At 48.2% G+C, this 12,500-nt stretch overlaps 1 protein-coding gene across 1 annotated transcript in view; it reads right to left on the reverse strand.

Moving 5' to 3' along the window:
* The window catches only part of LOC143290718 (adenylate cyclase type 3-like), a 39,099-nt gene that overhangs the window by 18,709 nt on the left and 7,890 nt on the right, over positions 1 to 12,500 (reverse strand). The window contains exons 6-9 of the mRNA XM_076600234.1: positions 9,972 to 10,105; positions 7,964 to 8,122; positions 6,091 to 6,229; positions 4,502 to 4,588 (exon numbers count right to left, since the gene is read on the reverse strand). Coding sequence (XP_076456349.1) covers positions 4,502 to 4,588; positions 6,091 to 6,229; positions 7,964 to 8,122; positions 9,972 to 10,105 — 519 coding nt within the window. The remainder of the gene's footprint in view (positions 1 to 4,501; positions 4,589 to 6,090; positions 6,230 to 7,963; positions 8,123 to 9,971; positions 10,106 to 12,500) is intronic.

Genomic DNA, 12,500 nt, shown 5'->3' on the forward strand with positions numbered 1-12,500 from the left:
GTGCTGTACTGTACCATACTGCATTGTGATGTGTGCTGTGCTGTGCTGTACTGTACCATACTGCATTGTGATGTGTGCTGTGCTGTGCTGTGCTGTACCATACTGCATTGTGCTGTGTGCTGTGCTGTACTGTACTGTACCATACTGCATTGTGATGTGTGCTGTGCTGCACTGCACCATACTGCATTGTGATGTGTGCTGTACTGTACTGCACCATACTGCATTGTGATGTGTGCTGTGCTGCACTGCACCATACTGCATTGTGGTGTGTGCTGTGCTGTGCTGTACTGTACCATACTGCACTGTGATCTGTGCTGTGCTGCACTGCACCATACTGCATTGTGATGTGTGCTGTGCTGTGCTGTGCTGTACCATACTGCATTGTGATGTGTGCTGTGCTGTGCTGTACTGTACCATACTGCATTGTGATGTGTGCTGTGCTGTGCTGCACTGCACCATACTGCATTGTGATGTGTGCTGTGCTGTACTGTACCATGCTGCATTGTGATGTGTGCTGTGCTGCACTGCACCATACTGCATTGTGATGTGTGCTGTGCTGTGCTGTACTGTACCATACTGCATTGTGATGTGTGCTGTGCTGTACCATACTGCATTGTGATGTGTGCTGTGCTGTGCCATACTGCATTGTGATGTGTGCTGTGCTGTACCATACTGCATTGTGATGTGTGCTGTGCTGTGCCATACTGCATTGTGAAGTGTGCTGTGCTGCACTGCACCATACTGCATTGTGATGTGTACTGTGCTGTGCTGTGCTGCACCATACTGCATTGTGATGTGTGCTGTGCTGTACCATACTGCATTGTGATGTGTGCTGTGCTGTGCCATACTGCATTGTGATGTGTGCTGTGCTGTACCATACTGCATTGTGATGTGTGCTGTGCTGTGCCATACTGCATTGTGATGTGTGCTGTGCTGTACCATACTGCATTGTGAAGTGTGCTGTGCTGCACTGCACCATACTGCATTGTGATGTGTACTGTGCTGTGCTGTGCTGCACCATACTGCATTGTGATGTGTACTGTGCTGCACTGTACCATACTGCACTGTGATGTGTGCTGTGCTGTGCTGTACCATACTGCATTGTGATGTGTGCTGTGCTGTGCTGTACTGTACCATACTGCACTGTGATGTGTGCTGTGCTGCACTGTACCATACTGCATTGTGATGTGTGCTGTGTGCTGTGCTGTGCTGTACTGTACCATACTGCATTGTGATGTGTGCTGTGCTGTGCTGTACTGTACCATACTGCATTGTGATGTGTGCTGTGCTGTACTGTACTGTACCATACTGCATTGTGATGTGTGCTGTGCTGCACTGCACCATACTGCATTGTGATGTGTGCTGTGCTGTGCTGTACTGTACCATACTGCATTGTGATGTGTGCTGTACTGTACTGTACCATACTGCATTGTGATGTGTGCTGTGCTGTGCTGTGCTGTACTGTACCATACTGCATTGTGATGTGTGCTGTGCTGTGCTGTACTGTACCATACTGCATTGTGATGTGTGCTGTGCTGTACTGTACTGTACCATACTGCATTGTGATGTGTGCTGTGCTGTGCTGTGCTGTACTGTACCATACTGCATTGTGATGTGTGCTGTACTGTACTGTACCATACTGCATTGTGATGTGTGCTGTGCTGTGCTGTACTGTACCATACTGCATTGTGATGTGTGCTGTGCTGTACTGTACTGTACCATACTGCATTGTGATGTGTGCTGTGCTGTACTGTACTGTACCATACTGCACTGTGATGTGTGCTGTGCTGTGCTGTACTGTACCATCTTGCACTGTGATGTGTGCTGTGCTGTGCTGTACTGTACCATCTTGCACTGTGATGTGTGCTGTGTTGTGCTGTACCATCTTGCACTGTGATGTGTGCTGTGCTGTGCTGTACTGTACCATCTTGCACTGTGATGTGTGCTGTGCTGTGCTGTGCTGTACCATACTGCATTGTGATGTGTGCTGTGCTGTACTGTACCATACTGCATTGTGATGTGTGCTGTGTTGTGCTGTACCATCTTGCACTGTGATGTGTGCTGTGCTGTGCTGTACTGTACCATCTTGCACTGTGATGTGTGCTGTGCTGTGCTGTGCTGTACCATACTGCATTGTGATGTGTGCTGTGCTGTGCTGTACCATACTGCATTGTGATGTGTGCTGTGCTGTGTTGTGCTGTACCATACTGCATTGTGATGTGTGCTGTGCTGTGCTGTACCATACTGCATTGTGATGTGTGCTGTGCTGTGTTGTGCTGTACCATACTGCATTGTGATGTGTGCTGTGCTGTGCTGTACTGTACCATACTGCATTGTGATGTGTGCTGTGCTGTGTTGTGCTGTACCATACTGCATTGTGATGTGTGCTGTGCTGTGCTGTACTGTACCATACTGCATTGTGATGTGTGCTGTGCTGTGCTGTACCATACTGCATTGTGATGTGTGCTGTGCTGTGTTGTGCTGTACCATACTGCATTGTGATGTGTGCTGTGCTATGCTGTACTGTACCATACTGCATTGTGATGTGTGCTGTGCTGTGCTGTACTGTACCATACTGCATTGTGATGTGTGCTGTGCTGTGCTGTACTGTACCGTACTGCATTGTGATGTGTGCTGTGCTGTGCTGTACTGTACCATACTGCATTGTGATGTGTGCTGTGCTGTACTGTACCATACTGCATTGTGATGTGTGCTGTGCTGTACTGTACCATACTGCACTGTGATGTGTGCTGTGCTGAACTATACTGCATTGTGCTGTGCTGTGTTGTGCTGTACTGTACCATACTGCATTGTGATGTGTGCTGTGCTGTACTGTACCATACTGCATTGTGATGTGTGCTGTGCTGTACTGTACCATACTGCATTGTGATGTGTGCTGTGCTGTACTGCACTATACTGCATTGTGATGTGTGCTGTGCTGAACTATACTGCATTGTGATGTGTGCTGTGCTGTGCTGTACTGTACCATACTGCATTGTGATGTGTGCTGTGCTGTACTGTGCCATACTGCATTGTGATGTGTGCTGTGCTGTGCTGCACTGCACCATACTGCATTGTGATGTGTGCTGTGCTGTACTGTACCATACTGCATTGTGATGTGTGCTGTGTTGTACTGCACCATACTGCACTGTGATGTGTGCTGTGCTGTACTATACTGTACCATACTGCACTGTGATGTGTGCTGTGCTGTACTGTACCATACTGCACTGTGATGTGTGCTGTGCTGTACTATACTGTACCATACTGCACTGTGATGTGTGCTGTGCTGCACTGCACCATACTGCACTGTGATGTGTGCTGTGCTGTACTATACTGTACCATACTGCACTGTGATGTGTGCTGTGCTGTACTGCACCATACTGCACTGTGATGTGTGCTGTGCTGTACTATACTGTACCATACTGCACTGTGATGTGTGCTGTGCTGTACTGCACCATACTGCATTGTGATGTGTGCTGTACTGTACTGTACCATACTGCTTTTGTGATGTGTGCTGTGCTGTGCTGTGTCATACTGCATTGTGATGTGTGCTGTGCTGTGCTGTATCATACTGCTTTTGTGATGTGTGCTGTGCTGTGCTCTGCCATACTGCATTGTGATGTGTGCTGTTCTGTACTGTACCATACTGCACTGTGATGTGTGCTGTGCTGTGCTGTACTGTACCATACTGCATTGTGATGTGTGCTATGCTGTACTGTACCATATGCACTGTGATGTGTGCTGTGCTATGCTGTACTGTACCATACTGCATTGTGATGTGTGCTGTGCTGCACTGTACCATACTGCATTGTGATGTGTGCTGTGCTGTACTGTACTGTACCATACTGCATTGTGATGTGTGCTATGCTGTACTGTACCATATGCACTGTGATGTGTGCTGTGCTATGCTGTACTGTACCATACTGCATTGTGATGTGTGCTGTGCTGCACTGTACCATACTGCATTGTGATGTGTGCTGTGCTGTGCTATGCTGTACCATACTGCATTGTGATGTGTGCTGTGCTGTACTGCACCATACTGCACTGTGATGTGTGCTGTGCTGTGCTGTACTGTACCATACTGCATTGTGATGTGTGCTGTGCTGTGCTGTACTGTACCATACTGCATTGTGATGTGTGCTGTGCTGTACTGCACCATACTGCATTGTGATGTGCGCTGTACTGTACTGTACCATACTGCACTGTGATGTGTGCTGTGCTGTGCTGTACTGCATTATGCTGTGCTGTGCTGTACTGTACCATACTGCACTGTGATGTGTGCTGTGCTGTTCTGTACCGCACCATACTGCATTGTGATGTGTGCTGTGCTGTACTGTACTGAACCATTCTGCATTGTGATGTGTGCTGTGCTGTACTGTACCGCACCATACTGCTTTGTGATGTGTGCTGTGCTGTGCTGTACTGTACCATACTGCAGTGTGATGTGTGCTGTGCTATGCTGTACTGTACCACACTGCACTGTGATGTGAGCTGTACTCACCCCTGTGCCTTTGGCAGCCTTGGCCATCTCAGTTTCCTGGATGTCCTTCAGCGTCTTGAGGTCAGCGTCCAGCGTGCCCTCCGGGTACTGCGGACACACAGACAGACAGACAGACTGACGAATGAATCAATGATATGGATACTTATTTTGTGTCTGTCCTCGGTCGGAGACCAAGCTCTAAGCGCTTTACAAACACGGGGTCAGTCGCACAACAGGCTGCCTACCTGGGTAAGGCCGACTGACAGATGCCATTGGGTGCTCATCATTCGTTTCCTGTGTCATTTGATTAGATTTCAGGCACGCACGCTCAGACGGACATGTAGCGTTTTACATGCATGACGTTTTTATTTATTTATTTACCCCGCCATGTAGGCAGCCATACTCCGTTTTCGGGAGTGTGCATGCTGGGTCTGTTCTTGTTTCTATAACCCACTGAACGCCGACATGGATTACAGGATCTACAACGTGCGTATTTAATGTCGAGTGTGCGAATACACACTTAGTACTAAGTTTGTAGCACGTTAAGAACTGTCCCAAGCTATTGAAATTAGTGCTAAGTTTGTATGACGTTAAGAACTGTCCCAAGACATTGGAAATTAGTGCTAAATTTGCTTGGAATTGTCCAAAGTCTTTGGAATTAGTGCCAAGTTTGTACGACGCTAAGATCTGTCCCAAACCACTGAAATTAGTGTGAAGTTAAGATCTGGCCCAAGCCTCTGGAATTAGTGCTAAGTTTGTATGAAGTTAAGAACTGCCTCAATCCATTCGAATTAGTGCTAAATTAGCATGACGTTCAGAACTGTCCCAATCCACTGGAATCAATGAAAAGTTTGTATGACGTTAAGAACTGTCCCAAGCCATTGAAATCAGTGCCAAGTTTGTATGACGTTAAGAACTGTCCCAAGCCATTGGAAATTAGTGCTAAGTTTGCTTGGAATTGTCCAAAGCCTTTGGAATTAGTGCAAAGTTTGTATGACGTTAAGAACTGTCCCAAGCCATTGGAAATTAGTGCCAAGTTCGCTTGGAATTGTCCGAAGCCTTTGGAACTAGCGCAGACTCTGCTAAGATAACTCATGCAGCCCACACCCTGTCCGTACACTGGTCTCGAACCCCTGGACACTGGCTTCCTGGTCGGGTGCATCACCACCACTTGGCCACCGCTACACAGATGACTCACGGGGTGGAGGGTGGCCGAGTGGTCAAGACGCTTATCTGCCGATACAGCGTCTGCAAGTGTCTGGGTTCTAATCTCGGTCTTGCCCCTTCCCCCAGGCTTGACTGGAAAATGGAACAGAGCATCCAGTCATTCAGATGAGATGATAAACCGAGGTCCCGTGTGCAGTCGCGAGCACTTGGCCCACTGAAAAAGAACCCATGGCAACAGAAGTGTTGATTGTGGCAAAATTCTGTAGAAGAAATCACCTCTGCTAAGAACAAAACTATAAATGCATGCACTCCAGGCCTGACTTGGCGTGCTGGGCGATGCTGCAGGTCAGGCGTGAACCTGGCAGAGGTAGCGTATAATTATAATGCATTCGTCCGAACAGTGACGCCTCCTTGAGAAACTGACACTGAAGCCGATGACTCACGGGCTTGAGGATGGACTTGACCAGGTAGCTGGTGACGTTCTCCATCCTGAGGAAGTCGTCTCTGTCCTGACCGAAGCCCGGCTCCAGCTCAAACTGGTCGCTCAGCTGGTCCTTGGTGGCCTGAGAGATGTGCACTCTTCTGTTCACAAAACCCACCATACAACCCGTTCTCCGTATATATCCACTCAGTCAAGCAAAGCATCAGTTAAAAACGTTACGTCAGGCAGTTGTTCAAATAATCAATCAGTTGAATAAGTTTTAATCGGTCAACAGATTCGTTCGTGGTGTCCCTCTGGAAGGGACGCTAACTCTGTCTCTGTGACTTGACCATCATTGTCGTCAGCAGTATTATGGAGTCCAGTGCCACTGAACAACACCAAAAAGATTCCGCTGCAGTGCAGGGTCTCCTCTGGTGTATGGCCTACTGGTGACCAGACATCGATAGTTCCTTGTGGACTGCCGGCGCCTTGACTGAGGCAGACGAGCCCGGGTGTGGCAGTATAATGGGAGGAAGGGAAGGGGGAGTAATGCCAGTGAAACAAGCCGTGCAATCCAGACACTGAGGCAGATACAAACACGTTAACGACAGCAACAACAACTACAACAACAACGGCGATTCTGACAGCACATGACAATGTGACGATGACAACGCGAGAACGATGACAAGATTGGACGGGACAGGATAGGACAGGGTGAAACAGGACAGTACAGGACAGGACGGGGCAGGACAGGTCAGGACAAAACACGGACAGTACAGGACAGGGACAGGGCAGTACATGCCAGAACGGGCAGGACAGGACAGGACATGTCAGGACAGGACAGGACAGGGCAGGGTGAAACAGGACAGTGCAGGATAGGGACATGGCAGCACAGGACAGGTCAAGACAGGACATGGCAGGACAGGACAGGACAGGGCAGGGCAGGACATTGTGAGACAGGGCAGGCCAGGTCAACACAGGACAGGGCAGGGCAGGACAGGTCAGGACAGGGCAGGGCAGGTCAGGACAGGACAGGACAGGACAGAACAGGGCAGGACAGGGTGAAACAGGACAGTGCAGGATAGGGACATGGCAGCACAGGACAGGTCAAGACAGGACAGGGCAGGACAGGACAGGGCTGGGCAGGACAGGACAGGACAGGACAGGGCAGGGCAGGACAGGACAGGACAGGACAGGACAGGACAGGACAGTGTGAGACAGGGCAGGACAGGACAGGACAGGAGAGGGTAGGACAGGACAGGGCAGGACAGGACAGGACAGGAGAGGGCAGGACAGGACAGGGCAGGACAGGACAGGACAGGGCAGGACATGACAGGGCAGGGCAGGACAGGGTGAAACAGGACAGTGCAGGATAGGGACATGGCAGTACATGTCAGAACTGGCAAGACTGGACCGGACAGGGCAGGACATGGAGGGGCAGGACAGTGTGAGACAGGGCAGGACAGGACAGGACAGGACAGAGTGGACAGGACAGAACAAAGCAAAGACTTGAAAAGAACAGAACAGAACAAGGACATTACAGGGCAGGACAGGACAGGACAGGACAGGGCAGGGCAGGGCAGAGTGAACAGGACATGGAGGGATAGGACAGTGTGAGACAGGACAGGACAGGACAGGACAGGGCAGGGCAGAGTGGACAGGACAGAACAAAGCAAAGACTTGGACAGAACAGAACAGAACAAGGACATTACAGGACAGGACAGGGCAGCGTGGGACAGGGAGGAACATGGGTGGTGTGACAGGACACAGCAGTCTGGGACAGGTTTGGACAGGACACGGGGGAGGAAGGTGGAGGAAGGAAAGGAAAGAAGGGGGTGGGGGACGAAGGGGGTTGGGGGGTAGGGAGGAGGGGTGGGGGGGGGGGGCGGACTGACGCGGGCAGGCCACTGCTCTCCATGTGGTTGGCCAGGATGACCTGCTGGCCCAGCACGTCGTACTGCCACTGCCTCTGCCCCATCACCCCCGCCAGCACTGGCCCCGTGTGGATCCCTACGCGCATGTTCACGTCCTTCCCCGTGCTCCTCCGCACGTCCCTGCAAGTGGTGAAATATAGTTCTGGTCAGGACCCCTGGGGGCTAGGTGCTGTGTGTGGGTGGGGTGTGTGTGTGTGTGTGTGTGTGTGTGTGTGTGTGTCTGTGTGTGTGTGATGTGTGTGAATAGAATAGAATAGAATAGATTTTATTGTCATGAAACCGTAAGGTTTATAAGACACAAGTGCAATGGTAAACGAATGAACGAATGAAAAACACACAATTAATCAATCAGTTAATGCAGTAAATTGCAGCAGCATTCATAAATAAATTTTCCCAATCTTGTTTGTATATATTCATCATCTGTTAGCATCACCTGACTGGGAATATGTCCTGTGTTGTTCGAATTTTGAATATCCTTTAAAAATTGTTGCCTTAAGGTTTTATATATGTATGTATGTGTGTGTGTGTGTGTGTGTGTGTGTGGTGTGTGTGTGATGTGTGTGTGTGTGTGTGTGTGTGTGTGCGTGTGTGTGTGTGTGTGGGGGGTGTATGTGTGTGTGTGTGTGTGTGTGTGTGTGTGTGTGTGTGTGTGCATGCCAGCAGCCCCGCTGGTCAGAAGTCCCACCCATCATTACAGCAAGTCTTTCGGTATGTTTGTATCCTGTGTTCTCTCCCACCTTGTCCTGTTAATTCTCCTCCATAATTCTTTTATTCATTTAGATGATGTAGGATATCTAATTCGCATTCTTTTTCGTTGATTTTTCTGCCGCTTTCAATACAGATATAACCACATCTACCAGCCCTGAACTTATATGTTGATCGCAAAATCAGTCTGTAGATAGTCAACTTTCTAACTCATCAGAAGCCGGCCCGTCCGTTCCCAGTATGTAAACTCTGCTCCATGTTCCACATATGCTGATGCACCTCAAAGCACACTACTGTCCCCCGTTCTCTTTACCCTGAGCACCAACAAAATATTCTGATGATTCCGCCACTGAAGATATGTGTAACTCTGATACCAGTTCAGTGAAGTAAGAAAGTTCTATTCCTGATGCAGAAACTACCTGGATTTTATAATGTTATTCAAACAAAAAAAATGCTAGCAGTTTTTCGAAAAGACAAAGTGCATGTACCAAAGCTTCTTATACGAGTACCCGGGAACTATTCTTGACAATAACTTTGTTTTCGGCAAATATGTTGACAATATACATCAGAAACACCAATTTAGATTCTTCGTTTTCATACATAAAGGAATATCTGTATTGAAACCCAATGATTCTCCAAAGTTATTACCGCTGTCGCATTTAGTTTTTACTTACAGTTTCGTTTACGTACTGGTATGGGAAGTGTGCGATGTAAACGAGTACTGAATGACGTTGTAAATGTCTGCAGTAAAGTTGTGAGAGTGAAAGAAGTCAGTATGCGAAAGTTGTTTGAGATATGAGTGACACCAGAGGCTAGACAAACAATAAACAGTGACTGCCAAGCTTTGGCAAAGTATTGCAACAATCTACCGTCTAGTCGACGTTACAGGACTGCAAGACTCAAACCAAGAGCCCAGAAGACTTTTATACCACACACACACACACACACACACACACACACACACACACACACACATACAAATGCTGTTTCCCTCCTGCTATCAAAGCACCGCTAATGAAATTTATCACACGGGAACATAGTGACATACACTGGACGAGGTTTCTCTCTTTAATTAAACCAAGAATAAGAGATGAGTTCATTTCAGTTACTCAAAGAGGCGTCACTGCGTTCGGACAAATCCAGATACGCTACACTACATCTGCCAAGCAGATGCCTGACCAGCATCGTAACTCAACGCACTTAGTCAGGCCTTGAGGAAGACTAAGAGTAAGAAAAAGAGAAGAAATCAGAAGGAAGCGAAGACCTGATGGCGTCCACCATGGTCATGCCCATGTGGATACAGAGCACGCTGTGGTCAGGCCGAACCTCCACCTTGTTGATGCCGCACACACAGTAGTAACAGTCCCCCAGGATCTTGATCCGCTGCTGGTGGTACTTCTGATGACACACAGTGGCACACTATGTCACACAATGACACAATGACACACTATGACACACACAGTAGTAACAGTCCCCCAGGATCTTGATCCGCTGCTGGTGGTACTTCTGATGACACACAGTGACACACTATGTCACACAATGACACAGTGACACAAAAATGACACACTATGTCACACAATGACACAGTGACACACTATGACACACACAGTGACACACAATGACACAGTGACACACTATGACACACACAGTAGTAACAGTCCCCCAGGATCTTGATCCGCTGCTGGTGGTACTTCTGATGACACACAGTGGCACACTATGTCACACAATGACACACTATGACACACTATGTCACACAATGACACAGTGACACACAATGACACACACAGTAGTAACAGTCCCCCAGGATCTTGATCCGCTGCTGGTGGTACTTCTGATGACACACAGTGACACACTATGTCACACAATGACACAGTGACACACTATGACACACAATGACACAGTGACACATTATGACACACAATGACACACACAGTAGTAACAGTCCCCCAGGATCTTGATCCGCTGCTGGTGGTACTTCTGATGACACACAGTGACACACTATGTCACACAATGACACAGTGACACACTATGTCACACAATGACACACTATGTCACACAATGACACAGTGACACATTATGACACACACAGTGACACACAATGACACACTATGACACACACAGTAGTAACAGTCCCCCAGGATCTTGATCCGCTGCTGGTGGTACTTCTGATGACACACAGTGACACACTATGTCACACAATGACACAATGACACACTATGACACACACAGTAGTAACAGTCCCCCAGGATCTTTATCCGCTGCTGGTGGTACTTCTGATGACACACAGTGACACACTATGTCACACAATGACACAGTGACACACAATGACACACTATGTCACACAATGACACAGTGACACATTATGACACACACAGTGACACACAATGACACACTATGACACACACAGTAGTAACAGTCCCCCAGGATCTTGATCCGCTGCTGGTGGTACTTCTGATGACACACAGTGACACACTATGTCACACAATGACACAGTGACACACAATGACACACAGTGACACACAATGACACAGTGACACACTATGACACACACAGTGACACACAATGACACACACAGTAGTAACAGTCCCCCAGGATCTTTATCCGCTGCTGGTGGTACTTCTGATGACACACAGTGACACACTATGTCACACAATGACACAGTGACACACAATGACACACAATGACACACACAGTAGTAACAGTCCCCCAGGATCATGATCCGCTGCTGGTGGTACTTCTGATGACACACAGTGACACACTATGTCACACAATGACACAGACACAGTGACACACAATGACACACAGTGACACAGTGACACACTATGACACACACAGTAGTAACAGTCCCCCATGATTTGATCCGCTGCTGGTGGTACTTCTGATGACACACAGTGACACACTATGTCACACAATGACACAGTGACACACAATGACACACTATGACACACACAGTAGTAACAGTCCCCCAGGATCTTGATCCGCTGCTGGTGGTACTTCTGATGACACACAGTGACACACTATGTCACACAATGACACACAATGACACACTATGACACACACAGTAGTAACAGTCCCCCAGGATCTTGATCCGCTGCTGGTGGTACTTCTGATGACACACAGTGACACACTATGTCACACAATGACACAGACACAGTGACACACAATGACACAGTGACACACTATGTCACACAATGACACAGTGACACACAATGACACACAGTGACACACTATGTCACACAATGACACACTATGACACAAACAGTAGTAACAATCCCCCAGAATCTTAATCCGCTGCTGGTGGTACTTCTGATGGCACACAGTGAAACACAGTGACACACAAAGTGACACACAATGACACAGTGACACACAATGACACACACAGTAGTAACAGTCCCCCAGGATCTTGATCCGCTGTTGGTGGTACTTCTGATGACACACAGTGACACACTATGTCACACAATGACACAGTGACACACTATGACACACAGTGACACACAATGACACACGGTGGCACACACTGACACAGTGACACACACGACACAGTGGCACACAATGACACAGTGACACACTACATCACACACTACGTCACACAATGACACACTATGACACAGTGACACACTATGACACACAGTGACACACTACGTCACACAGTGACACAATGACACAGTGACACACAATGCCACACTGCGTCACACAATGACACAGTGACACACAATGACACACAATGACACACACAGTGACACACAATGACACACACAGTAGTAACAGTCCCCCAGGATCTTGATCCGCTGCT

Source organism: Babylonia areolata, chromosome 16, assembly GCF_041734735.1.
Source record: "Babylonia areolata isolate BAREFJ2019XMU chromosome 16, ASM4173473v1, whole genome shotgun sequence".
Lineage (NCBI taxonomy): Eukaryota > Metazoa > Mollusca > Gastropoda > Neogastropoda > Buccinidae > Babylonia > Babylonia areolata.